General features: G+C 44.0%; 1 protein-coding gene across 1 annotated transcript; it reads right to left on the bottom strand.

Annotated features, from left to right (window-relative positions):
- Positions 1–1,624: 1,624 nt before the first annotated feature.
- ABCA10 (ATP binding cassette subfamily A member 10) lies at positions 1,625–25,633 on the bottom strand. Its single transcript, XM_030014608.2, has 39 exons — positions 25,190–25,633; positions 23,299–23,408; positions 22,697–22,907; positions 22,116–22,274; positions 21,773–21,873; positions 20,727–20,953; positions 20,267–20,405; positions 19,708–19,893; positions 18,461–18,608; positions 17,775–17,946; positions 17,130–17,188; positions 16,603–16,713; positions 16,335–16,510; positions 15,829–15,948; positions 15,328–15,466; positions 15,104–15,194; positions 14,652–14,791; positions 13,898–14,017; positions 13,531–13,726; positions 12,620–12,786; positions 11,752–11,879; positions 11,250–11,387; positions 10,591–10,704; positions 10,128–10,298; positions 9,683–9,793; positions 8,911–9,039; positions 8,010–8,078; positions 7,466–7,557; positions 6,889–7,009; positions 6,417–6,534; positions 5,829–5,920; positions 5,275–5,453; positions 4,600–4,675; positions 4,226–4,320; positions 3,681–3,800; positions 3,321–3,461; positions 2,967–3,046; positions 2,831–2,886; positions 1,625–2,238 (listed from the first exon to the last, which is right to left on the bottom strand). Exons 2-39 carry the CDS (start codon positions 23,398–23,400, stop codon positions 2,140–2,142), a joined length of 4,893 nt encoding a protein of 1,630 aa, XP_029870468.1. The 5' UTR covers positions 23,401–23,408; positions 25,190–25,633; the 3' UTR covers positions 1,625–2,139.
- Between the last annotated feature and the right edge of the window lie 901 nt (positions 25,634–26,534).

Here is a 26,534-nt window from a genome sequence, read left to right on the forward strand (position 1 = left end):
GTCCCAGCTCCAACCAGTTTGCCCTTGGGGGACTCTCTGTGGGTCTTTTTCCTTCTCCTCCTTGTGCAGGAGAGGAAAGACTTCCCCTGCAATGGAAAGCCCCAAATATCATGGACAATAATCTGTCAAACCTGTGGTAGTAGAGGCTGAAGTGGGTCGGTGGTAGTTACTTAGGAGAAACAACTGTGGAAGTGGTGCTGGAAGGAATAGCCAAGGCAGGAGATACTCTTCACCCCAGAGAAGGAAATGCAGTTGCCACAAGAATATTTCACAGCTCAGTCTGCTCTCTGCTTTCTTGTCTTCCCTGTATCCCCGTGTATTCCTCTTCCCCTCTCCAGCTCCCAGAGATGCTCTCTCTGGGGCAGGACTTGTTTGCTGGGGCTTTTATTCCTGTTTGCATCTTTACATCATTCAAAGACATCCAAAGGGACCCGCTCCCCTCCTGCTGTGCGGTAGAAAAGAGATTGCCTGGTTAAAGAAACGAGGGTTTGTGTGTAAGAGCAGAGAGGGTCCCCTCTCACCAGCAGCATCTCCAGAGGCGCAAACCACAAAACACTGATTAAAAAAACCCGACAGGAATGGATTGTATAAGCTGTCATTATATCAGGAGGCTCACGGCTTGAGTTCTTTACCGTTGCTGATATCCCCAGGGGACTAAATAAAACTCTTCCCTTTCACCGAATTCCCATTTCCCGGAGCTGAGTGTATGAACAGGTGACCGAAATGTTCGGTGATTTCACTTACCCATTTCCCAGGGGTGAGGAGTAGAAACGGAGCTGTTGTGCAACCAGGAGGGAAATAATCATGATCTCTCTAAATATGTGTGCTCCAACTGCCAAAATATGTTTTGAAGCTGAGTGGGGAACGTACACAAGCAGCGATTGCAACACAGCCACTGCTGCGGATTATATAAAGAGATTTGGACTTCATATTTTCTGTGAGAGTTTTAACCTTTGCAAATGAGCTGGGCACAGGGATAATGTGTGCCCCAGTTGTCAGGAGGAAAATCATAGAATCACAGAATCGTTTGGGTTGAAAGGGGCCTTTAAAGGTCATCCAGTCCAATCCCCCTGCCATGAGCAGGGACATCTCCAACTCGATCAGGTTGCTCAGAGCCCCGTCCAACCTGACCTGGAATATTTCCAGGGATGGGACATCTACCACCTCTCTGGGCAACCTGGGCCAGCGTTTCACCACCCTCATCATAAAAAATGTCTTCCTTATACCTAGTCTAAATCTACTCTCTTTTAGTTTATAAACCATTACCCCTTGTCCTATTGCAACAAGCCCTGCTAAAATGTTGGTCCCCATCTTTCTTCTAGGCCCCCTTTAAGTACTGAAAGGCCGCAATAAGGTCTCCCCGGAGCCTTCTCTTCTCCAGGCTGAACAACCCAGGCTGTTTTCCAGAGGCAGAGGTGACAACCCCTCGCCCCAGCGTGGAGGGAGGGCAGGGATGAGCGTGCTTGCCGAGACAGGCTGCCGGAGATAGTAACCATGAGGGACCACAACTGCCTGGCCAGCAGCCCCGGGCCCTCTGCAGCCACCTCCATCCCCAGGGGAAGGAGTTTGAGCTGCTCAGCTGTTCCTGACGGTCCGCAGCAATGATGACATATGAGGGTGTAACCACGGTTTCCATAGAGACATTTATTGGAAGGGTATAAAAATAGAGTGCAAATTTCAATAAGAAGATGTATTTAAACACGTCGTAGGCAAATAGTCCCACGCATTGGTGGGAGAAGAGCCCAGAGGGTTGGTAGCGTGTCCAGATTCCCTGATGCACCCAGATCCACCGAGCAAAGCAGAGCCTCCATCCCCAGAGATGAGTTATGACCCTTCTTTCTACAAACCTTTCTGTCCCTCTGCTGCACGCTGCTCTGCTTGACAAGAGCTCTCGCCAGTGCAGGTACTATTTCATCAACCAGCCATTGGAAATGCAACTTGGGGTAGGGCTCAGTGTAGACACCTGCAGAGTCCAGGTGAAATGTCTTCTGCATTGGAGAGGAGCCCTCAGCCGATTCTCTCTGGAAAGGCAGAGCCTGTTCCTCCTCTTCGTGGTACGCTGATAATGGTAGTAAATATGTGCAGTATCACATCAGTTAGGTTAATACTGAGTAATGTGTAAATGAGCATCTTAGATCTTTAACAGTCCTCCTGCTGAAGTTGTTTCCATTCGAAGGTCCCATCCAAAGTCAGATCAAAATTATCCTTTTCCTGCTCTCGGGAGAGTTCCAAAAACACCTGAAATGGGCAAGATAAAACTCTGATTATTTCTCTGACTTTCACTAGACACTGTGATGCTCCTTTACAGGAGGAGCAGCTCTGCAACCCCTATAAGAGATATGTCAAGTAGCTTTATATGGGGAGGACATATGCAGTAGCTGAGAGTCCTACTACTGTGCTCTCTGGTATAACCTGCCGCCCATAGGTATATCCATAGGTTTTACCCACCAATGGATTGACATAAACATTCCTCATCTTTGCCACCAGCCTTGTACAAGCAGCAATAACCTGCTGCTTCAGGAGCAACCACAGAGGCTGGACATGGGCATCTACCGAGGGCATCCATCCCTTAGATGTGTTGTGTGCTTGTCTCGGGTAAATGGAGTCAGGCAACAACACTTTGCCTAGGCTTGTTCCCACCGTGCTAAACCCCAGCAGTGAAAAAAAACGAACTATTTTTCACCACTTTCCCCGTAGAGGACCCCTTGTCCACCACCCCCAGGCAGTTTTTTGGTGGACCAGTCTTCTGCCACGGCACTGGCCCAGGTCTTGCTGCGGCTTTTGCTCCTGCTTATGCCTTTACAGCACGTCTAGCCTTGAAATCACCTGCCTGAGCCAAAGTATTCAAAGAGAAGCTGTACTCCTCGAGGCTGAAGTTTCGTTTGGCTGTGGAGGAATGGAAAGAGAACCCAAAATTAGCAGTCTGTGTTCCACCTTTTGAAAAAGTCAACTTGTTTTGCTCTTACCTTCCTCTAGCTTGGAGAAAGACAGAGACAGGGGCAGTGCATCTTCCATTGGGACCTTGTAGACTAGCAAAGAGGGGAACCTTGAAGAAAAAGGAGAAAAGGCGATTCTTGCTCTGTGTTGAGGTTTTGGGATCAAAACTTTATGTCATGCTATGAGCTGGATGTATGGATGTTTTGCTGCAGGGATCACAGCAGGGTTGGATGTGGTGACATTATCAGATCAGATCCCCATACAGGGACTCTGAGCTGTTCATCCTTCTCCAGCTGAGATACTGTGTCTGGCCATCACACGGGGCACATTTTTAGGGATGAGGGAGTGCTGAAACCACTGTTCATCCCATATTTTATAGTTACCGCTCCTGACGGGCTGCACTTGGGAAAATCCTCAAAATCTCAGCATGGAGAAGATCAGCGCGCTCTGGATCCTTGACCTTAATTTCCAGTAGATAGCCTTTGCCAAACTTGTTCTTCAGGTACTGAATGGAGCCAATGCAACTGCAGGGGAGGGAAGAAAAAAAAAAAAGAGATGTCAGTGTGAAATTATTGGTGCCCCACCGTCTGCTCCTTCCCAAACTGTACTGCTGGTGAAATCACAGGGAGCACTTCATAAAGCCCATGGTGACGGGCTCAGGTAGGTGAGGCTGGAGGAGAAGCCCCTGTCGCTGCACAGACCACTTCCCAGCTCAGCCACTTGCCGGCCGTGCTGTTGCCCACCGTAGCTGCCCGGACACCATGATGGCCACGCGGTCGCACACCGCCTCCGCCTCCTCCATGTAGTGCGTCGTCAGGATGGCTCCCGTCTCCTTGGTTTTCAAGGAGGCATGAATCATTTTCCTGAGGATCAGAGGGAGGGGAAAAAAAAGAAAGCTAACACTCCCTAGGAATATCAGACACTTTTTCTTATACCTTTGTCCCTCCAAATGCCTCTCCCCTAAAACAAGTGTAAAAACTTTACGTACAGTAACTTTAGACTGATGTGCACACGGTAATACTTTGAAATAATGACAAAAATGGCAACATATATGACTGTCCTAAAGTTTGCAATAAAGATGAAGGTTAAATGGTTTTTCTCTCTCCTTGCTCATGCTTTAGCTAGAGAGAACCAGAAAAAACAGAGTTTCCAATGAAACCATTGGCACGTGATGAGCAGCACTAACTGCAGATGGAGTAAAAAAACTCTTTACCTAACCGTAGTCATCTACTCTTGGCTTCCAACCCCTTTACCACCATGGTGGCACAGTGCCCGAGGTCCTACTCACCAGACACAGCGCTGCCCGTTGGGGTCCATGCCAGTTGACGGCTCATCCAGGAGCAGGACCGTGGGATCGCCCAGCATGCACACTGCAAAGCACAGCTACGACAGGGAAAGGGGTTTGAGTCAAATCTTTTGCAGTCCCTGGCAGTCTGCCTACAAAGAGCTGTGGACAGCACTGCTTCATTTATGGGAATCAAGGTTCTGATTCATAGGAAATGTGGTTTTGGAAAAGGTTAATTTCCATCACCCCACCATGGGAGACAACATGATGCTCTCCTGGGTAGCTCAGAGCACAAGTAAGTCCCTCCGCTCATGGAAGGGATTATTGATCTGTGCTGTGAGCATTGCAGTGCTCATTATAGGTAAAACAAAACCCACCTTTCTGGTTATCCCAGCAGATAATTTTCTCGTTTTTTTTTTTAAATAATCTTGAAGCTGCAGAGCATTCACTATTCTGTGGGGAGAGGGAACAAGCGAAAAAAGAACATTTTTGTTACTCCCAACTCAATACTCTCACCAAGGATTCCCCAAATGATAAGAAAAAGGAACTTTCTTCCCCTTGCTCTTGACTCCTGCTTGTTTTCATTAAACATTTATTGTGTTATTAAAATGTAAGTGAATATTTGAAGCAGAGTGTACTGAATAAGCCGCAAGCTCTTTTCTAAACCCATCATTAGTGTCAACAGTATTATAAATCCATTCCACCTTGCCAGTGTCAGCTGAGCAGGCAGTACTTAAGCACCCTTTCTTGTAGAGCCAAACTATAACATTGGAGATTTTAGAAATGCTTCCTAAAGATGACATACTTAAAAGGACACTAGTGGTAAATTTATCCCCACTAAATGCACTTAGGCAAATTGGAGATTTTCTTAACCCACTCATTTAATGACAGCATTTAGCACAAAATCACTTTTGCAACTCCATTTCCTGAATTTCCTTCAGGGTTGCCTCTGGCTCACAGTGAATTTTGACTTTCTGGTGTCCCCCCCCATGCCCTAGGACTAGGAGATAAAACATCATTGACCAATCCCTGGAAACACCCTCCATCCATACCGGTTGACAGCAGCAGCCGTATCCTCCTTGCGCACACCTTTTACGGCTGCGTAGACCCTCAGGTGCTCGTGGACGGTGAGGTCCGGCCAGAGCGGGTCGTCCTGCGGGCAGTAGCCCAGGAAGGCGGGCGAGTGGTCCTGGAGGTGGGAGGTTGCTCCATCTCCCCTCTTCATCAGCACCTGCGCAACCAGGGTGATCGTTTTGCTCTCACGCTGCCTTGCCCAGATACAAGGGTATGGTTCAGAGGAAGACTATGGGCTTCGTTGGGATTTAGGCGAGGAAACCCAAAGAGCAAAGGAGTGATTTTGCAACCCTCATTTACATGGTTCCTAAATATAAACATGGCCAAGTAGGGTAGATGCAACTGTTTGTCAAAGTTAGAAGTAGCTCACGATATTTTTTATTAACACATTATTTAATTTAATAGCACAATGAATTCAGTTAAAACCTTGATCACTAGTAATGCTTCGAAAAAATTATGGCTTAGCCTAGGTGCAAGGTTTGCACTTGCACTTTTATCATGGATCTATCCCTTTTCTCCAGATGCCTCCTACCTGCCCAGCAGTCAGTGTCGTCTCTCCAGTAATCATTCTGATAGCTGTGCTTTTACCAGCTCCATTGGGCCCCAGAAGTCCTAGTACTTCTCCTGGAATCAGTGCATACAATTTCTTAGTAATACTGCCCATTCAACAAATATATCAGGCACAGTCCCACAAAAAAAAAAAAAAAAAATAAAAGAGAGCTGGCTAATATCAAAGGCCATATAAAAGTGAACAGTGTATATATGTATATATGTGTGTGTATATATATATATGCTCTGAGAGCCCATAATGTCTCAATTCTAACTGATGCTGCAAGTCTGAGCATTGCTCCCAGGTCTCTCAGGCCACTGCTGAAGTGGATCCTGGAAAGCAGAGGCTACGTTATTTTAGATAATGGAGAGTCAAAGGTAACTAATAGGATGCATCCACTTCATGTTGTTCATTAACACATCAACCACAGACCGAACATGCCTTAACCACAGAGCAAATAGATTTGACCTTTATGTCCTTGCTCAGATAACTGAGAATCTGCAGAGAATTAACTCTCTGGGTATGACTGGGGGTCCAAAACAGGTCTAGGAGAACAGTTCCAATTCTTACCTTTTTTAACACAGAAGGAAACATTTTTGGTGGCCATTTTCTTCTTCTTCTTAAAAACGGAACCAGCCTGCTTTATTTTATATTCTTTGCACAGATTGCTGACAATAATGACTGATTTCTGAAAGCAAGGAAGAAGAAGAAAGGTTAGTCTGTTATACTGGATAGCATTAATCCTTCAGTAAAATTTTTCCATTAAAAAAGGCAGAAAGCCTTCTAAAGATCTTTGAATTTGTTTTATAGCTCACTGAGAATACGAGGTGCAACAGGACACTTTATTATCCCCATTCCTCTTAACACCTTTCTTCTCTATGCTGATGGCACCCACACTGTACATTTGGGAGTTTGATTTTCCCAGTGAGAAAGATACAGCCAGAGCACTGACCTGCACTTATTGATACTTGGTGGTTTGTTCTTTACCAGTGGGCTTCATAATGGTATAAAATAAAGTGAGAAGGACAACACGTAGTCATACCTCTTCCTGACTCGGAGCTGCTATGGCATTTCTCACTGCTGCTCTTTCAGCTTTAACATCTTCATCTTCCTCTTCAAGCTCTTCGGGGTGCTGGGGGCTGCTTTCTCTTCTTGGGGAAATCCTACAAACCCACCATGTCCATCTTAGCATTTTGTTCATTACCCTTGTTCTCCACCAATGCATTTTTGGATACACCAAGAGTGAATGTCCCTCTGGTTCAATGTTTCTTGTGGGGTTTTTTGGGGGTTTTTTTTTGGTTTTGTTTTTTTTTTTTATTATTATTTTATATTTATAATCTTTTTGTGTTGTACAAAGAACCAAGCTCGTACATCCACACAGCACAGGCAACACTGTGTGGAGGTACTAACAAGCTTGAGAGCTGTTTTGTATTATCATAGCCCTGTAGTATTTAAGGGGCTATTTTAGTTGTAGAAAATCACTAGCATTAAAAAAAAATATTTAAAAATAGGGACACAAAGGCAATGATATCCGATCAAAATGTTGTCTTCAAGGAAAAGCAATGTGGTAGGAGTTTAGATCTCACATGTGCCTGTGGTGCGTGTATGTTTATACAAACCTAAATATTGGGTCCTTTCTCAGAACTGCTCTTCCATATTTTATCTCCAAATATCGAAGAAGAAAAATGAAACCCACAGAATGGATATAAGGCTGAAAAAAAAGAGGTTGCCACATTAACAGCCTTGCCTTCCATCCTACTATGCCTGAAACTGAGAAGATGGTGGCAGTATTATAAAATACGTGGGGGAAAAACACAGTATGTGAAAATAAAGGCCATTAACACCTAAACTCAGGGTAATCCTGAAGGCTGTGAACTCTACTATCACTTACCAATACCACAGAAAATACCAATGGTATAAGAAAAATACAATTCATAAAATAACAGGGCAGCATTAAGTGATCTGGTCTTATTTTATTTTGCCTTACCCATTTCAAAGGAGCAAGGTTATTTTTGCACAGGGGGGTAATCTGTCATCCAGACCCACCGAGATCCTCCTTCTGCATGAAATGAACTCAGGGTTCGTGCCTGCTTCCTCATAAGTGAGGATGGGGTTTAGGAGACACACATTCCTAAATAAAAGCAATCTTAAATATTTTCTTACTGCAAAGACAGCTATTAGTACATCATTCTTTGGAGTCACACCAAATATCTCAGCATCTTCAATAAAAATCTGTAAGAATAAAAAAAAAAATACACAATGAAGACCTGTAATTCTTTAGTATAATGCTGGCTAATTTTGGAAGGGTTAAAAGCAAACAACAAATACTTAGAAAATGTCCAAAAGCTTCTAATTTACCCAAAGTATTCACCATACAGATGAACAAATACAAATGTTTGACTTTGGGCATCACGGTCCTATACCAGAAAATGTCACGACACCCAGTATATGTACCCTCCTCCTGGGGGTAATGGCCTATCACAGGAAAACATCTGGTCTCCTCTCCTTTGGGGTCCCAGTGGAGAAGAGGTGGGGGTGAGTGGGACAGGACAGAGGAGGAATCTTCTGTTTGGACCTCACTGCTAAGTAATTTATGGCTCTTAAACGGTCTTGCACATAGCTGGAGGGTTTTGTTAAATTCTTAGCTGACTTTCCATGACCACCCTCAGCTGACATGGAGTAAAGCACCTTGTGAGTATTCTTAATTCTCACTTGGTTTCCATGCAAAGTCAGATGCGTAACTTCAAATTTTCTCTTAAGATTGTTCAAGCCAAGCTGCTCAACTCTGCATGGAAAGAATTAAGAGTGCTTACCTAATCTGCAGTCACAGATCAACTGCACGAGAAGTAGCCCCTAGCCATAATGAACAGCTGGAAAAATTAGATTTGATCTGAAACAGTCATCTAACGATGCGCTCTGGCCATTTGGAAAATCCTACCCATAAGAGGAAACTAAGGAGCCTTCCCAGAATGCAGCGTGTGGTTACCACCAGGACTTTGCTCACAAGGACACATAGCTGTGTTTTATGGTGGGGTGCCTCTCCTCGCCCAGCACCACCACTTACCTGCTGGCAGTTGATCATTACACCCAGCAGTGGGTACACGGGAATCAAGAGAGAGACAACGTAGAGGGAGACTCTAGTATCGATTGAGAAATCCATGACTCTGCTGATGATATAAGAAACAAAGCATACCTAAAAATAAAACAAGAAGGTAACTTAGCTGATGGGAAGGGTTACGCTCCTCACTGGTCCTAAACATTGTGTGGGTCTACCTGTTCAATTCCCTGTTGAATTTCTAAAAATGGACAAGAAATATAAAGATGAGGAACAGTGAGGGTTCAGGAGGTCCTCAGCTGTCTCTGCCTGAGGGTAGGCTGCTGGTTTGGGTCAGCGGGGGAAACTTCTTCCCAGACACAGGGCTGCCTCGGGCAGAAGAATGAAACATGGGATCCCGTTCTGTTCTTTCCCATCCTGGTTCGTGCCAAGTAACCCATCCCCTTCCAGGCCAGGCTTGGGCTATCTGCGTCTAACTTGCTGGCTTGTGTCTCAACACCTTACATCCCTTGGACGTGAGGTGTCAAACAGAGGGATAAATAACTTTTTTGCCTCCATTCCTGCACCAGCTCAGGGTAGATCCAAGCATTTCCTTGTGCTACAGCAGGATTGTGGGAACAGAACATGGTGACACGAATTTAATATAGAATTGGCTGCTATAAAACACATGCCCGTATTTATGTTCTACATCTATGCTTGGTGTTTTGACCTCTAGTTCATCCTTTAGATCTCAAAACACATTTCTGTAAACCCTACAGCATGTATCTAGCCATGTGCTTACCACTATCAGGATAAAAGACCAAAAATCACAGCTCCATCCTTTACGAAAGACAAAGGAGATCAAGTAGATGAAGAGAACAATAGAAATTCCATAGCCAAAAGTACCCATGATCTACAGAAGAAAAAGAGCTTTCATTGGAGAAAATGGAGTGATCTAAACAATAAGAAACTTATATACGATCATACATCAAGATCAGAGCATTCAGATATTACCACAATTTTACTACTAAGTGTAAAGGAGTATATTAAGGCAAGATTTATTGCCTTTTATTTCCAGCTGGGGAAACCCAAATGATAGGTGAAACAAGAAGGTCAGTAAGCATCTGGGGACCCAGAGGTGTGCCAGCACCGTCTGCACCCATGGTGTCTCAGCTACCCCTACACATGCTCAAAATATTACCCCAATCCCTCCCTAGTGAACCAGCGATCACCAGAATGGGAGGTACCAGCAAGAAGAGACTGTCAATGTTCCTGGAAAAATTGTTGCTCATTGCAAACTGAAGCCCAAACATCGAGAAGAGAAGGAACCAGCACAGCGGGATGTCCACCAGTGCCTGGCCGCACCAGTACGCCGAGGGAAAGAGCCCCGAGATCCGTAGCTGGGCACGAGCTCCCACCTGGGAATGCACAACGCAAAGGGCAGTTTATTGTTGGTGCCTGGTTGGCCAACCGCACCCATGGGAAAGGCTCCAGGAAATAAAAAGCTAACAAAAAGCTGTTACCATTGCAATACTGGGGTAAAGTTCCACCTCTTTTTTGTCTTTTAGCATTTTGTGCTGGCTGCAAAGCTGCTCGTGGCAATACAGAGAAAAATGCCTCAAGCTGCCCATCATATTCAAATGTCCTTGTGGCAATGCAGTTGTAATCCCTTCTGCCCACCCCAAATCTGCTCCCTTTCAAGGAATTTACCTTGTAATCCTGCATGTAGCCCATTGCAAAGTGAGGAGGAAAACCAGGGAATAACAGCAGCATATAAACAAGGTAAAAAGAAACAAAATAATCCCAGAATCGTGGCTCATCTATCTGAAAACAGAAGAACAAAGCATTTGTAGAACATCTGCAATGTAATGGCTAGATGCCACAATTCATCCTACTGCATTTCTCATAAAGTACAGGGCAGTATGACCAGAAAGTGGAATTTGAAACCAAATATTGGCAGGAGAAAGGTTTGCCCCAAACCATAGCCCTGCAAAGCGCTTGCCACTGGTGAGGAGAGATGGGTGGTGCAGGTCCCACTCCTCCAACCCAGACTTGTGGTGAGCTATCTCTTTTGTCAATTGATGGGCCACAGCTTGAATAACTTGACATAGAGAATAAGGAACCTCCTGAAGAAAGCCTCCCAGCCACTCTCTCTGTTCAGCAGCCCTCGTGACCCACAAGGGAAAAATTAGCTTCAGTTTTCCTGAAGTCAAACATGATGGTTCCAGAGCCACCACCAAGGAAGGTGGGTTTACAGGTACAGAAAGCCCCACCCGGCTTCCCATTAAAATCTGATGACTTACTGAGACCTTAAGCAAATTTAAGAACTATTTTCTGACACCTTCTGGCTGCCAGGCTCTGACACTTACAGAGAAAAATGGATGACTCCAGATCCGAATGTGCACGGTGGAATTGAGGGCTCTCAGCAGAGCGTTGCTAATGACATTCACAAGCACTGGGAAGCAGTTGACAGCCTCCACGTGGCATAACACAGTAAACCTGTAGCTCTTCAAAGAGCAAGAAAACAAGATGAAAACTCTTGGCTTTTCCCATCTGCAGGGAAGCAGTAGAAAAGGAGCATACCAGGAGAATCCAGGCCTGAAAGAATTTTGCTTATGCCTTGTTTGCTAAAAAACAAACTAGGAGGTGTTGAAGTCTGTATAGCTGTGCTACAAAGATATAGTTTGAGGAGGAGCATAAGGGAGATAAGGTCTTCTCTAGCTTGTAGTTTATTGGTTAAAACACTTTCAAATCTTTGTACCTGTGGGCCTTATTCAATAGGAACATCCCACAGGTAGAGCTGATGGAGGCATCTCGCTTAATTATTCAATTGTTGGGAAGAAACGGGAGGAGGAGACCAAAAATCCTCACCTGACCTTTGCGAGACACTTTTATAGCCCCATTGTGTTTTAGCTCCTCTGTGATATTTTCCTCGCTTGTTATCTCCACTGTGAGATCTTGACTCTCGAGCATGTGGATGAAGTCTTCAATGCCTGTGCCTGGTGTGAAAGCCAAAAGCAGAGGAATCATAATACTAAATAACATGAAAGTCTTTGATTTTTTTTTTTTAAATCCATGGCCACCAAACAAAAACAGACAAAGTCTAATAACTGTGGACATCAGACAGCACATATGTGGTGGACCATGGCACATATTTTTTGTGAAGTTAATGGATTTCAGTCTCACTGACTGAATTTTTGCATTGTCATTTTTTTTTTTTTTCTGCCTTTGCTGAGTTGCTACAGAATGTATTCTCCTTCGTGATGGTCTGATGAAGCCAACAGTATCATACTCTGGCCAAATAACATAAAATAGCATCCACTCATAGGAATGTTGAATGTAACACTCTGGAAGTAGACCATTAATTTGACTCAGTATTAGTGAGCCCTTAGTTGAGTATGGTGCCTGGTTTGAGAATCCCACCCTCTGAAAATGCAGAAATTGTTTGGACAGAGGTCTGGATTTGGGGCAGGGAAAGAACTGGGTCCCTTCTAATATCATCAGCTATGACATCCCTTTTCACGTTATTGCATCAGAATCTCACCAGCTGCTGAAGCCAAAGTGGGCTTCATTCACAACCCTTTAAAAATGACCATGCCTATGCTCTTCTGCCACAAAAACCTTCATCACCCCTTAGATCCCCGACATCCTACAACCATCGGATCTTTCACTTATTTTCCTTTGCAACAGGAAGAAACCCCAGAATAGGAAAAGAGGAGGAAAGGCTCCTTCCCCTCACCCGTGTTGTTGTGGACCAGGAGGCTGGTTGTCTCCGAGCGAGCTCTCTTCCCCAGGGGCAAGAAGTACCGTGCAGACGAGAGCTCCCAAGCACTCACACTCTGCCAGGCAGCAACCAGGGACAGTTGCAAAACCAGAGGAAGCAGAAAAACCACATAGAGCAGCAAACTACATTAAGAAAGACACGAATAAACACTATGAAAACAGATATTCAGCAGAAAGTATTGGGAATGGTATACTATATTCAGGTTACCCAATGCTTTTCCTGTTAAAAATTTTTGGCAATTTATTTTCAGAAGCCTCAAACCTTGATCATTCGCAAAGGCCCTCAAAATTTAGCAGGGAGAGGACCTCGGATCTGGAGTGCTCAACTTTTTAGGGCCATGAAATGCCTTTCAGACTTCCTTAAGACATAAGTTTTTCATAAATCAGCATCTCCCTTCTGTTTCTTGTGCCCCACCAGGAAATGCCAGCTTGGAGACCAATGGGGCCAAATGAGTTCAGACACCAGCAACATGAGAGAAGTTTAAAAAAATTAAAGTGGAAGTCTGAAAGTAGTATTTTTCCCTCCTCTGTCTGTACACACTAGTTTATTTTAAAAATTCCCCCTCCATCTGAAATAAAATTGTTTCTAAATGATTCTTTTCTTCAGAAAGAAAATGGTTTTCCCTTGCATAAATCACTCAGTATAGAAATGAAAATGCACAAAATGGAGATTTTGTATTACTGGTGCTGGAAAGGAAGAAGGTTTCCTCTCCTCTGAGTTCAGATTACCAAGATCATTCATAGCCAAGACCTGATATCAATTAATCCAAACGCTCTTTGAAACAGAGCTGTGAAAACTGTCCCCGCCCCCCGCTGCGACCGTGTCCAGTTCCAGTTCCGCAAGACAGAAATCACTTTGGTACTTACATTGACCGCAGGTTTTTCACCGAACTCTTGAGCTTTAAGAAGTGCACCCATGCCATGGCAGAGACCTGCTGCCTCCAGAGAGCCAAGCCACCGACTGCCGCCTTCCCGGTGTCCCAGAGCAGCAGGGAGCCCGGCTCCGTCTCATCGGGGCATCGCGGTCCTGCTTCTGCCCGCTCCTCCCCAAGGACGTGCTCATCTGCAGAGAGTTTTCCACGTGCACATTTATGTCTAAGACCAGCTTCTATGTTGTAATGTGTGAAATATTAAGAGCCACCTAGTAATCAACTGTTGGAGGCATGCCCAGGGGTTATTGCAAAGTAGCCGTTCTCTTCGGCTGCGGGTTGTATATTTGCAGCCACGATTGTACCTTCTTGATCCACTGTGGTTTCTTCCTCCAGCCTCAGGAAGACATCCTCCAGGGTTGTCATGCTAACTCCGTAATTGATAATTCCCTGGTCAGAGCAGCTGTCGAGGCCACTGAACAGATCTGCAGGACAGAGATCATACAAGTGCGTTGAAGGTTTCAAAGATGAGCAAGTATCTCCAGACCAGACTTTGGTTCAGCTGAGCCAACCTGACTGGAGCATCTCCAGTGGCAGGGAAAACAATAAAGCAGCAAGCTGCCAGGATGCAAAGGGTCTGGGGCAACAGAGAACTGCCAGATCCATAGCTCATTGAAGATGTTTTTCTGCTTAGCACCAGCATTTCAGACTATGTGTCCTCTGAGGCAGCGGGGCTGTGGGACTGTCAGACTGAATGTGATGGACGTGGTGAGTGAGGGTCTGCCTGGTGCCGTTGCAGGTATGGCGCGGTACTGCTTGTATGGCGTTTTCTCTTGTCACTACCTTCTCTTTTAACAGAAAGACAAATAAACTCTCAGCAACACATGTAGCCCAGTTTAGCCTGCTGGGTTTTTCATTACAAACAGCAGAAAAGCATTTGTTGTACATTTTGATCTTAAATGTACGGATGCTAAAATTATGGAGGGAAAAACAAAACACAACAGTTCTAAAATCCTTCTGTGACTCCTGTAGAAAATCTCCCTCTTCATTTCTCTTTCCCCACGTTTGTGATTATTTTTGTCTCTATGGACAATTCTCAATTATTTTAATATACTTTACCTGGGAATTTATTCACGTTTTCTAATGGCAGTTTATATCTCAGCTCATATTGACTGTGTCCTGAGAATATGACATTGGGGATGTACTGTTTAACCAGAGATGTCACGTTCTCTAAGTCACAAGACTCACCGACATGAATCCTGTTCAGTTGAAAAAAAACAGATGCTTAGTTTTGAAAAAAAAAATAAACCCACAACCAAACAACCCCAAACCCAAACAAACAACAACCACCATTGTATTTGCTAGGATGCACAAAAAGAAAACTCCAGCATACTTTATTCTTTCCTTACTCTGGAGTAAAGTGCTGCTTCAGTTAATTTAACTGAATATTAATCCAGTTAATTTTGTTGTTTTGATGACATCTGCTCTACGGTTTCCCCCTTACAGTCATTCTGGTGGTTCCTTGTACATGCATGTTCCCAGATACCAGTTGTTGGAGCTGAAGTGGATACCTTAAATGATAGCCAATCCCCCATTTTTTCTTCAAGAACAGAGAAGAACCAACACATTTCAGCCTCCCGTGCGAGATAAAAGCCTTGCGGTCTAAAGAAAGAAAAAGCCAAAGGAACTTGTACTGTAGAGCGGTTGTTCACAACTTTTTTGCAGCTGAACCTCACATGGGCTTTCTGCTCTAGGGTTATTCTCCAGAGAAGCTACGGACCGAGCCTGTGCTTACCTGCAAGGATATCAGCCTCGTCCATGAACTGGGTACTGAACAGGATCACCCGTCCAGCCCTGTGCTCCTTGAGGAGGCTCCACACGTGGTGCCTGGAAAGAGGATCCAACCCAGCCGTTGGCTCATCCAGGAGCAAAACCTGCAGAAAGGATGAAACCAGACATTCCTCATTGCTGGAGCAATTGCACAGCTTGTGGGTTTGGTGTTCCCCTGAAAGCCTGAAGTCCTGAAGGCAAGAGACCCAGGCCAGCTTTTATGCAAGGGCAGGTATTCCGGGAGCTGTGCAGAGGTCAGGGCACAATCTATCTGCTTTAAAACTAGACTAGCAAGATGGGTTATGAATTTAACAAAATGAAATTGTTAAATTTATTAATTTTAATAACTAGGAGTGCTTTAAAGAGGTCTGACATGCACAAAGTTTTAGTGAAGTAGACGCATAAGGCTTTAGTTATGTTGGACCTGAATATTCCCAATATTACAGAGCCATGCCTGCTGCTTTACCTGGGGGTTTCCAAGCATGGCTATTCCAATGGATAACTTCCGTTTTTGCCCACCGCTCAGTTTCTCAGCTTGAGTGTCTTGAATGTTACTGATATCCAGCAGTTCCAAAATGTTTTGCACCTAGAACAGCAGAAGGATGTCCATTCTCAGCACCAGTTGTCCTTCCATCCTTTATTAGCCATGGAGGAGATCTGGCTGGGGCTGAAGGCAGAGTTTCTAAGAGCTTTACCGAGGTCTACCACCAGCAGCAGGAGCAGCCGCTACAGGGACTGCTACATCCCCTCATCTCCTTGGGTTGAGCAAAGGAATCGCTGTGGCTGCATCAAGCCCACAAGCTTGCCTACTAACCCGGTAGAAGCTCGACACCAATTTCGATTTTCAGAAGACACAGCCAGGTGGGACCCTTTGAGCTTCGCAGTGCAAAAGGAGCCTTTACTGAAATGCAGGGCTTGCCTACAGCCTCACGTTGCTGCACAGGGACGCGTTACAGGGGAGCAAGCACTTACCTCTCGCTCTACCTCTTTGGACTTGATGCCTTTGATTTCTGCAAAAGTTTTCAAGTTTTCTTTCACCGTTAAGACTTCAAACTGTATGTTGGTTTGTGGGCAAATGCCAATCATCCCTCTAATCTCTTCCCTATCACCTATCTCAGAGAGTTTGTAGTTGTATATGGTTGCAGAGCCTGTTTACAGGAATAAACACGATGAGGTGGAACAAACTGGTCTTTAAAGCTTTTGAATCAAGCCCACCTCATCCCACTGTTTGCGGTCCTACCTTCGGAAGGCAAAGTGAGTCCACTGAGCACGTTTAACAGTGTTGTCTTTCCAGCCCCACTGTGGCCGAGTAAGGCAGTGATCTGACCCTCATAAATATTTAAAGACAAACCTAGAATGAAAACAACATCAAGTTTGGGAAGAAATGAGGTTTGACTTGCCTCTACTCATTGTCAAAGGCAAGGCAGGACAAGTCAAGAAGTATAAGAATTAAGTAGCAATAATTAGCCAAAAGTGCATTAAGGAATGCGGGGCAAAGTTCTGCAAACCTCTAACTAAAGATGTAAGAAGCTACTCCGTATTTATCAGAAAAGACAGAAATACAACAATAGAAAAAAAACTCTTTAGTCTTACTAAAGATGGAAAAATCAGTAAAAACTGAACAAAATAGTAATCAGTTGCATCAATTAACATTTTACATGAATTTTCAAGCAATGCAAGTGTTGTTTTATTTCTTTGACTGACAGAAATGTTTGCACAACTGTTTTTCCTTATCTTTAACAGGAATCAATATCACAGGTTTCATACCTCTTAAAGCTTCTGTCTTCTTGTCCTTCTTTTTATATGCTTTTTTAATATTGTTGAGTCTAAAAGGAAGGTAAGGACAATATTATTTCAGGATTCACGTAAATACATTTCCCTGGTGCCTTTTTTCATTCTTATGGGCCTTAATTTAAAATGATAGAAATGGCATGAAAAGCAAGAGGTACTGGGAAGCAACCCTGAGATTCAGCAGGGTTTGGCACGCTCTGTACACAGGCGTGAACATCGCTACCTGGCACGCAATACCGGAGCACCAAGCCTTGCAAAGACAAGGTCAAGCCCATTGCAACAGACGGTTGTTTTACAATGGGCTGCCCCTCCACATTCCCTTTGTTGTCCCTAATGGACAGTTAGTAAAGTCCACAGAAAAAAAACCCTGGTTTTATTTTTTTAATCTGAATTTATCCAAATTTTACCATTAGTGACCAGCCTGAATTATCTATTTATCCCACCTGCATTTTATCTCTAATTTTCTTCTGTGAAATGAAGAGTTTTGCAAGAACTTCATGAACATGAAAACTGCCTGGCTAGGTCAAAACAAAGCTGATGGCAGAAGCAGCGGTCTGTGGGAGCATTAAACCCAAGCTACCCAACTCAAAAAGCATGAATAGCAACTCCTTCTCTCTTAACCTGATGTCATCCTTCCCCATAAATTCAGGGGGCACCGGCTCTACGTCATCACCGAGGAGCTCCTCGGGACTTGCTGCAGTTCTGGGCATCTCCCTGCTGGAGCCTCTCCTGCTCCGCACCCAGTATGAGGGCTTCAGGCAGAAAAAAGGGGGATCTGGGATGCCGTATTTGCCTGACAAGAAAGCAAAGAAGATGACCCGTCATTAACCAAAGCCACAACCAAGACACCATCCTAGACTAAACATTTAGGAGGGTCTAATAAGTACTTGGCTGCCTCAAAATTGGTACTTTGTCCAGTTAAAAAAAAAAAGGTTTGGAGCTGGGGTAGATACAACAAGAAGGTTGGCTTCAGGGTTGTTTCTAATGAATTCAGTATTTTACTCAATGAATTAAAATATTGTCCCACACATTATTACACTATTTTCTCATAAACAGTTCAACAGCAGTATAATTAGAAAGAAAAAACACTAAATACTTTGTTGTCTTTGATTTGGGAATTACCAGTGTGTGCCAAGGACAGAAAAGCCACTCAGCGATATAATACCTTTTTTTTAGTTCAAAACCTATTTTGGTTGACTCAGAGAATGGAGCAGCCCATCATTTCCTTGAGGAGCTATTACATGCAATGTGTATAAATCAAAAATATAAAAGAAGAAAGTATGATCATAAGCATAAATCATACCTACCTGGCAGAACTTTGTCAAAATACATAGCTAACAGCATGTACAAGACTGAGTCAAAGACCAGTATAATGTAAGTCAAAAATAAAAAGTATGATTCCTCCATAAGGTTAGAAAAACAGAAACCCATTCCATATTTTTCTAAATGGAAAACCTGAAATAAAGGACAAAGAAGAATAATTTTCAGGCTGGAAATCTATGCCTATGCCATCAAACCGTGGATGCAATTGACTTTGTTAACCCAGAAATCATCTGCAGTACTGACCAATTTTTCTTCCTTTCTTTCTAGTGAGGAAGGGAGATAAGTTTACTCCAGGCAGAGATCTTATGTTTTCATTCAGAATTTTCCAGAACAATCCAGAAGCAGAAGAAAAGATCAGAGTTTTATGGAAAATCATTCAAGAAACATGACATTGGCACCCTTGATGTGACAGAGTCATGGCAAAGATGGTATAATTTTACACAGTGATTGATTTAACCATATGGTAAATTAGCAGTAAACTCAGTTTCTTTTTCTGCTGGTGCAGAAGTCTCGTCTTCCAGGCAGATATTTTTATATATCAGGAAATCAAATATTAAATAACTGGAGCTAGAAAGCATCACTCAGAGCTATGGAGGTACAACTGATGGAAAAGTGGGAAACTGCACAGAATTATCCAAAGTGGGGATGGAAGAAGGATGGCTGCAGCAGAAGACTCAAATTTTATTTTCACAGTTTCTGTTGCCAGGAAGACTCGCTGCAGCGAGAGGGGAATGACTGGGTGGCGAAGAGCTGATGTCCTCGAGTCAACTCTTGTCTGCCTGGGGTCCAGCCCCAGCGGATAATGGTGCTATTGTGTGCGGCAATGGGCTCGCTGGGGCTTCCTTAGGTTCATGTGGATGCTACAGAAGTGAATTAACGGCAGATTATTTGTGACGAGGGCCGTGGTTTTCTTTGCTTTCATCTGCTTTTTAAATAGGGGAGTGGGATGGGGGCATTGGAGCCCCTCTTTGCTGCCCAACAGCAGCTCAGCTCCTATGGAGGTTTCAAAATAGGACGTGGATTTGAATGAGAAGTACCTGAAGATTTTACAGATACGGAAAAGCTGGTCTTCAGAAATAAGGACTATGACTTCCTATGCCTTTCTCTATCAGTAAAGTACAGCAGGGTCTTTTATTGCCACTCTCTGTGACAAAATGTACTCTGTCCCCAAAGAGAGAGCCCAGGACAGCAAGCTGCTGGGAAGGTTCAGCTGCAGAGATGATGCCCATACCTTTGCAATGCCAGCATTAAATGCAAACGGACAGAAGAGCCCGAGAAACCACTTCAATGGTTCTGGAAGATTTTCTATCAGCAGTGCAAGGCTCAGGCATCCGAAGAGAAAGGTGATGAGGAACCCCATGGAGCCGGCAAGTTTGGAGGTCCTTAAGAGGGAGCAGAGCATGAAAACCAGGTGGATCTGTAAGAACAGAAGTTTCCTTCAATCACTGAAGGAAATAAATATCTTTAACAGTAGCACTTCCATTTGCCAGGCAAACAAATCTCTGGTGAGCTGAGTCCCTGTAATAAAATACACTAAAGTCCTTCGTAGTAGGTTGGTCTGAGTTTCAAATCAGGTCTTTTGTAGCCAACTTACTGCCTGTCAGACCTTCGGGCTGCAATTCAAATCACTGCTGCTGAGTCAGAGAATCCACTCAGCTATTTCAATTAGTATGACCATGCAAAGGATACAGTCCTGAGCACTGTGCAAAAGGCTCTGGAGTAATGCTTAGGCTCATCGACATAGTGATAAATCATGTGGTGAGAAAATTTGGCTTTAAAACCTGACTTACACATGCTAGGCCATACAGGAAAAACAGCAGGAAGACCGCAGGGAAGCTGCTGAGGTAGAAAGCATCCCAGACCACGAGAGCTGTCAGCAGGCAGGAGAGGACCATCACGTAAACAACATACAGCAGACTCCAGGAGAGCCTGAGGATGGAAAGGTGGCGTTACACTTTCGTTTAATTAAGAACTGTTGTTACAACTTCATCTGCACGTCAGAACTGTTTTAAATTAAAATATGAATTATTTCCCAGGGTCAACTCATTCATATCCTAGGCTGAACAGATAGCGTGATCCATCCTAGGAGGAAATACCCAAGGAAGAAAAATACACCGCTGCCATGCTCAACCCTTCTGGTTTGTCTGTAGAGTACTGGAGAAAACTTATGAACTCATATTAACCGACTGCACAAGTGCCCAGGATTATACTGATTTTTGGCAAACATACTGTAATTAAAGAAGAACTCACCAAAACGCAATATCCTGCAGCCCCATTGTCTTCATCAATACTTTGAGCTTCTTCTTTTCTCTTACAATGTTCATTGATAAGAAATACATGAACGGAGAGAAACACATCACGATAGTAATCATGAAATAACTGTACTCTAGTGTAATGGAGGAGATGACGCTCCGGGACTTCATACGGACACCAGCAATTGATTTCATTTCTTCCCAAACAGAATGATTTGCCACCACCTAAAGGAATTCAAGGTCAACATCTCAGTATTTAATTTATTTTCTACAGTGAGAGGTCGTTACATAAGGAACCTTCTCATTCATCACCCCTAGATTTACTTTTTGATGCAGCTTTATAGAAAACATCAACAAGTAATGCAATAAAGCCCTATGGGAAGGGCTCATCTGACTCACTTGTGTGTCTGCATCTTAGCTAGACTCCTTCCCTTGTCTATCGAGAGAGAGAAATCCTTCAGCTCTCCCAGAGGTAAAGATCTAGACACACAAATGACTTACGCTCCCCAAGGTCTTGTTCCTCTCCCTAGGTACGAAAGCAGCCTGGAGAGCTGGAGATGCACAGCCAGGTGGAATGACCCCCACCCTGGTCATACTTTTGAGGAACAATTTGGAAAGGAAGGACAAGAAATGACAGACATGCCTACTTTGAATCCAAGTCATCCAGCAGATACGCATACCACCCCAGCCTCCTGCAAGAATTGCCTTCTGCTTGGTATCTGAGAAATACTCTAAATCAAATAGTTGTATTACGCTTGGTTCCTAGCCTTTAAGAGAAATTGCCATTTTATAGAGAAACAAAAGTTAGTACAAATCTTCAAAATTAAATTGAAAGCGGTCATCTTTTCCAGGAACTGCCGATTGCATTCAAGTTCTCACTGTCACTGCCAATAATACTCAGGCGGCTCAGCATTTTAAAATATTTGGGTTTCTGCAGAATTTTCTGACAAGCCCATCCCTTGCTATTGCCACAGAACAATTTGTCTTTCTTCTACCGAGTTTGAAATAAAAGGACACCTGCATCAATTCATAAATTTGATTTACCTCTATAATAGCAGCATCAATGCTGGACTGCAGGGACAGGAAGCCTCTGTACCAATACCTTGGGCTGTCACAGTACCGCGATGAGAAATTGTAGCAGTTATCTGCAAGGGTGAAAGGTTAAGGGCATCACAGGTAAGAGCAGTAGAAGGTAATTCATTTTTGCTACAGACGCTGATGGTAAGCATGCATATGCACTAAGGGAAACTCTTCAAATAGACAGTGGCCCACTGACAAAAAAATGTATAAATTATTAAATCACTTAACATGTATGGATTATTCCAACAAAGCGATGGCTATCCATGCCAGGCATTCACCCACCCATAAAATTCTCATTTTGTATTACCTATATATCCAAAGTTGTCATTTGGAATAGCCACCTTCCCAGTAGGAAACCTGAGGTGATAGGAGAAGTTGTCCTTAAATACAACCCCTATAATTTCATTATTTGAAATCCAGGCTTCTTCCAGGGCTCTCTCATTATCCAGTGCCTCTAGTTTTATACCTGCAGTGTGTAAGAAAAATATTGCGATGAGTCTGGAAATGTGTGCACAGGCACTGGGTGTATATTCTGCTTTTTTAGCATTGCAGCTCCTCCATTCCAGTTGCCCTCCCTGGACAGGGTGGCACCTTTAAATAGTTTATTCTTTACCAATTAAGAAGAAGCGTACCTCAAAAGGATGAACCAAGGTGTCTCAATAGTATTGGTCTACACAGTGAATATCAGGTAAGGCAGAGCTGTACAGCTCAGAAGCACACACTGGCCTCACTAGTAATTTAAATACTAGAGAAGAAATAATTGTGAGAATGGAGGACTTGGGAAGAATTTTCTCTACTGACCAAAAATACCGGAGAACCACTAAAACACAATACACGTATAACAGGTTAAATAATGACAAAGCTAAATATTTGAAAAGCAAAACGTACCTATCATGACAGAGTTCAAGGCCACTTTATTCATTATCTGCCTTGTGGTCACAGTGATGGGTGTAAAAGCGATGGTGACCCCAGTGGCATCATAGGCAGGATCATCTAACTGCCCGAGGTAGCTGTAAGGCACTTCGGGGTAGCGGATGTTCATCATGAACGTGCACACTATGAACATCAGCGGCAGAAAGAACAGAGACAGCATCCACTCCTGGGTAAGGGGGAGAGCGGAGAAGAGAATTTAATAATACAACAGTATAAGAGCATATTCTCTGTGGGATTAAAATATAAACAAGAGGCACTCAGTCACACTGGTTTCTTAGATGTCGACTAACTAACATAATCTTGGCATTGTGCACGTCATTTCTGTAAATTACTCTGCTCAGAGAGCCCATCTGTGCTCTCATATGTCACATAAAAGACAGGAATAATATCAGTTGAAAATAGTGAAGTTTCATAAAGTGTTCGTTACCAGTCAGGCTTTCCAAAAGTACTTTAACTTTTAATTTTACAAAAAGAATTTGGGGTATAGGGGCAGGCAGGGATTGGCCACTCTCTACAGTTAGCTACTCACTTTTTTTCTTTTTTTTTTTTCAGCTTACCTGAAAGCTCTGCATCTTCATCCTCCACTTGATAAGTACATTTTTCCACAAGAGAATTTTAGTTTGCTGGAATACACTCATATTTCTCTGAAGTGTCTTCATCTTTGAACCTACAAACATTATTATGTGTATTATAATGTGCTATAGGCTTCACACTAAGAAGTGTTGAGCAACTCCTGGCTGTAGTGTCAGCTGAGCTCATATGGAAAGCAGCATCAGTTGAAGGCAACTTGGAGCTACGAGAGAACAAATTCTTGGAAGTGCATTTGGAGAGCTGTCGTTTTCGGGGATATTAATGGAAAACGAGAGAGAAACGGATAGCCACGAGCATGCAGTGGTGTGTTACTCCAAAAGATGTGGCATCATCCTTAAAAAGATGCGGCATCATCCTTAAAAAGATGCGGTCAAAGTAAAACAAGGATTTGTTGCCTGGATTAATGCAAGTGGTGGAAACTTGAAGAAGCTGGCTGCCAGAGTAAGTTTTGCAGATGAGATACATCCATATTAACCATCAGTAAAATAATAACAAGTAACTTTAAAAGGACTAAGTACCCAAATGCGAAAGAGCTACACTTATGTAGCCAAACTGCTCTGCTGTCACATATGTAGTTAAAATATGCTTTCATACAAAATCTTGACCTTCTATAAGTGAAGTCTCAGGTAGAAATAGGAGAGCATTTATAGACCTAATCCTTTCAAACCTTCCTGTCATATGGAAGGAGGATTTACATTGTCCTGCTCCCTTTGGGAGATGATGCCTTCTGGTGCTGATGGGCAAGACGGAGTTTGTCTTCTTCCAAATATTTTTATTCAGCAGGACAGGCACGTCTTGGCTGTGAGGAGGCAGCAGGCACCAAAATGCTGGAAAATCAGCTGCAGCAAAGGGTCTTCCCTGCGTACACGCTGCAAACACATGCACTGGCACGGCACGGCAGGAGGATGGGGCAGGGATATTGGCTCAGTGGCAGAAATCTGCTATTTTGCCATCAGTCTCGGAATAGATTTGTCTCTTACAGATGATCTCACTAAATCCAGGCATATAAAAATCTTAATTTAGCCTGTGCTAATGATCTCCAGACTTCCTTGAGGAAGCTGTGAAGTTAAACTTGCAATTGCTTGGTCACTTTTTCACCTAACAGAAGCAAGGCGTAAGACGGCGTGTATCACCCATACGCATTTCCACAACTGAAACGGGATTTGCGTCACAGCTAAAGCAGGTTTCCAGTTTGTCCTTCGTTTTATAGTCACATAGAGTAACCTCAACAAGCTGACACGCCACTGGAGTTTCAGCTTCGCACCCAGGAGATCCTGAGTGGGATGGAAAGCCGGTGCACCAGGTACCCGTCAGGGATGTCCCATGTGCCCCCCATCACCCCTCAATGCTGCCTGACCCCCAACCACGCTGCTGCAGAGTTTGGGCAGTTGGGGGAAATGTGGCAGAACTGATTTCATCGCTCCTTCAGTATTTCAGGGGGAATTTTTAAGAGCGTAAGAGAGACGGAAGACTTTTTAAATTCAATCTTTATCTTACACTGCATGTAGGGAAAGAAATCTGTTCCTCATATGTGCTGGATTACTTAAAATACTGAGCTGAGCTGAACCTACCGCATCCTCTTAGCGCCAAGGAACACTGGAAATACACCTCTGCTGTAAACTGAGCTCCATTGTCTTATTTCATATCAAAGTAAGGTTAGAAAGACTCTATCACCTTCAAATAGTCACTAAGCTTAATCGCAAGCTTAACTCAAGCCTGTTAGAAAGATGCCCAGTGTCCCACCTACGCATTTGTATTCTCACCCTGTATTATTAACGGTATTATTAATTACTGGATGTTTTCATACCTTTTAAATAACAATTTTTATTTGCTTTAAGAAGAAAGTTTAAGCCTTACCTTAACAGGAAGGTTTGAAAGGAATCCAGAGCTTGTCCTTTGCAGTGTGCCTGTAAAAGCGGAGATGCTGAGCCTCTCTGGGATGGACTTGCCGGTTGTCCCAGCAGCATTCAGTGCTCTTTTGTCCACGCACTCATTTTTTTTTTACTCAGGCACTTCTGCCAAAAGGCATTCCTCACACCATCACTTCGCTTTCCCCTGGCTTCCTCCCCGCTTCCTCCTTGGCAGCTCTTCAGATTTATTTATGTTATAAAAAGCAAACAGAGCATATTGCTGTTGAGTTGCTGGAGCAGATTCTCGAAAAGTTACTTAGGAAATTCTTGAGTCTTGGCCAAGAGAAGAAAAATGAGCCCAACGACAAACCACACAAAAAAATCCTTTCTCTGGCAAACTCCGTTATGTTTCTCAGTGCAGCAAGAGAGGCTGAAGTCAACAGCAATATCACGGCACGCTGCCGCAGGCGGAGGAGTAAACGGTGACTCTCGCTTATCTCCGAATGGCAAAGGTTGTGTTTGCAAACTGTTTCAATGCCACCAGCCCCGGTGTAGGAAGAGCGGTGAAGCGCTGCCTCCCGGATTAAAAACCATATTGTAAACATTAAAATAAACTTCTCTTGACTAACTCTGTGCTTCTACAGGGAATGGGTTTGATTTCATCCCCGGGCTGAGAGCACGCCTGCCCCTCGGTCGCCCATCGCAGCATCCCCTGCCATAGCACGGCTGAGGGACCAGCGGTGGGAGGGAGCAGCCACCAGCCGGGACAGAGGCTGGGCTTGCAAACGTGGAGGAGCTGGATCTGCTTCCCTTTGCTCTGCCTAGCGGAGAAAAGAAAAAAAAAAAAAAAAACCACCCCTAAGATTTAAATAACGTTCAGATGTTTCAGAGCTAGGCAGACTCCAGAGGCGTAGCAAGTCAGGACTCAGAATGAAGTTAAAAGACCTGTCCCCAGCATATCTCCCAGGTATACAAACCTTCTCCTCCCCTTTCGGTTCCTCCTTGCAAAAGGGGGAAAAAAAAACCCCAAACCCAAACAACTTAGGTGGAGAAGTGGATATGCCAGGTCCCAGTCAGTGAATCTCAAGCAAAGACACCTCCCTGCCCACCTTTTGGAGATCCATATGGAAAGCAGCTCTCTGGGGGTGTGGGGTGGCTGCTTTGGGGGCTTGTCCTGGCAGGAGCAGCCCATCGCTGAGCCACGGCAGCCACCTGCTGGTACCTGCTTGCCCACATCCCTTGCCTAGACACGCATCTGTGCCTGCGTAAAACCACCAGCATCCTCCTTGCCTGCACTGCCCATACCTGCATCACCCGTACCTGCATCACCAGCATCATCCACATGGACCAGG

This window comes from Aquila chrysaetos, chromosome 5 (assembly GCF_900496995.4).
Source record: "Aquila chrysaetos chrysaetos chromosome 5, bAquChr1.4, whole genome shotgun sequence".
Classification (NCBI taxonomy): domain Eukaryota; kingdom Metazoa; phylum Chordata; class Aves; order Accipitriformes; family Accipitridae; genus Aquila; species Aquila chrysaetos.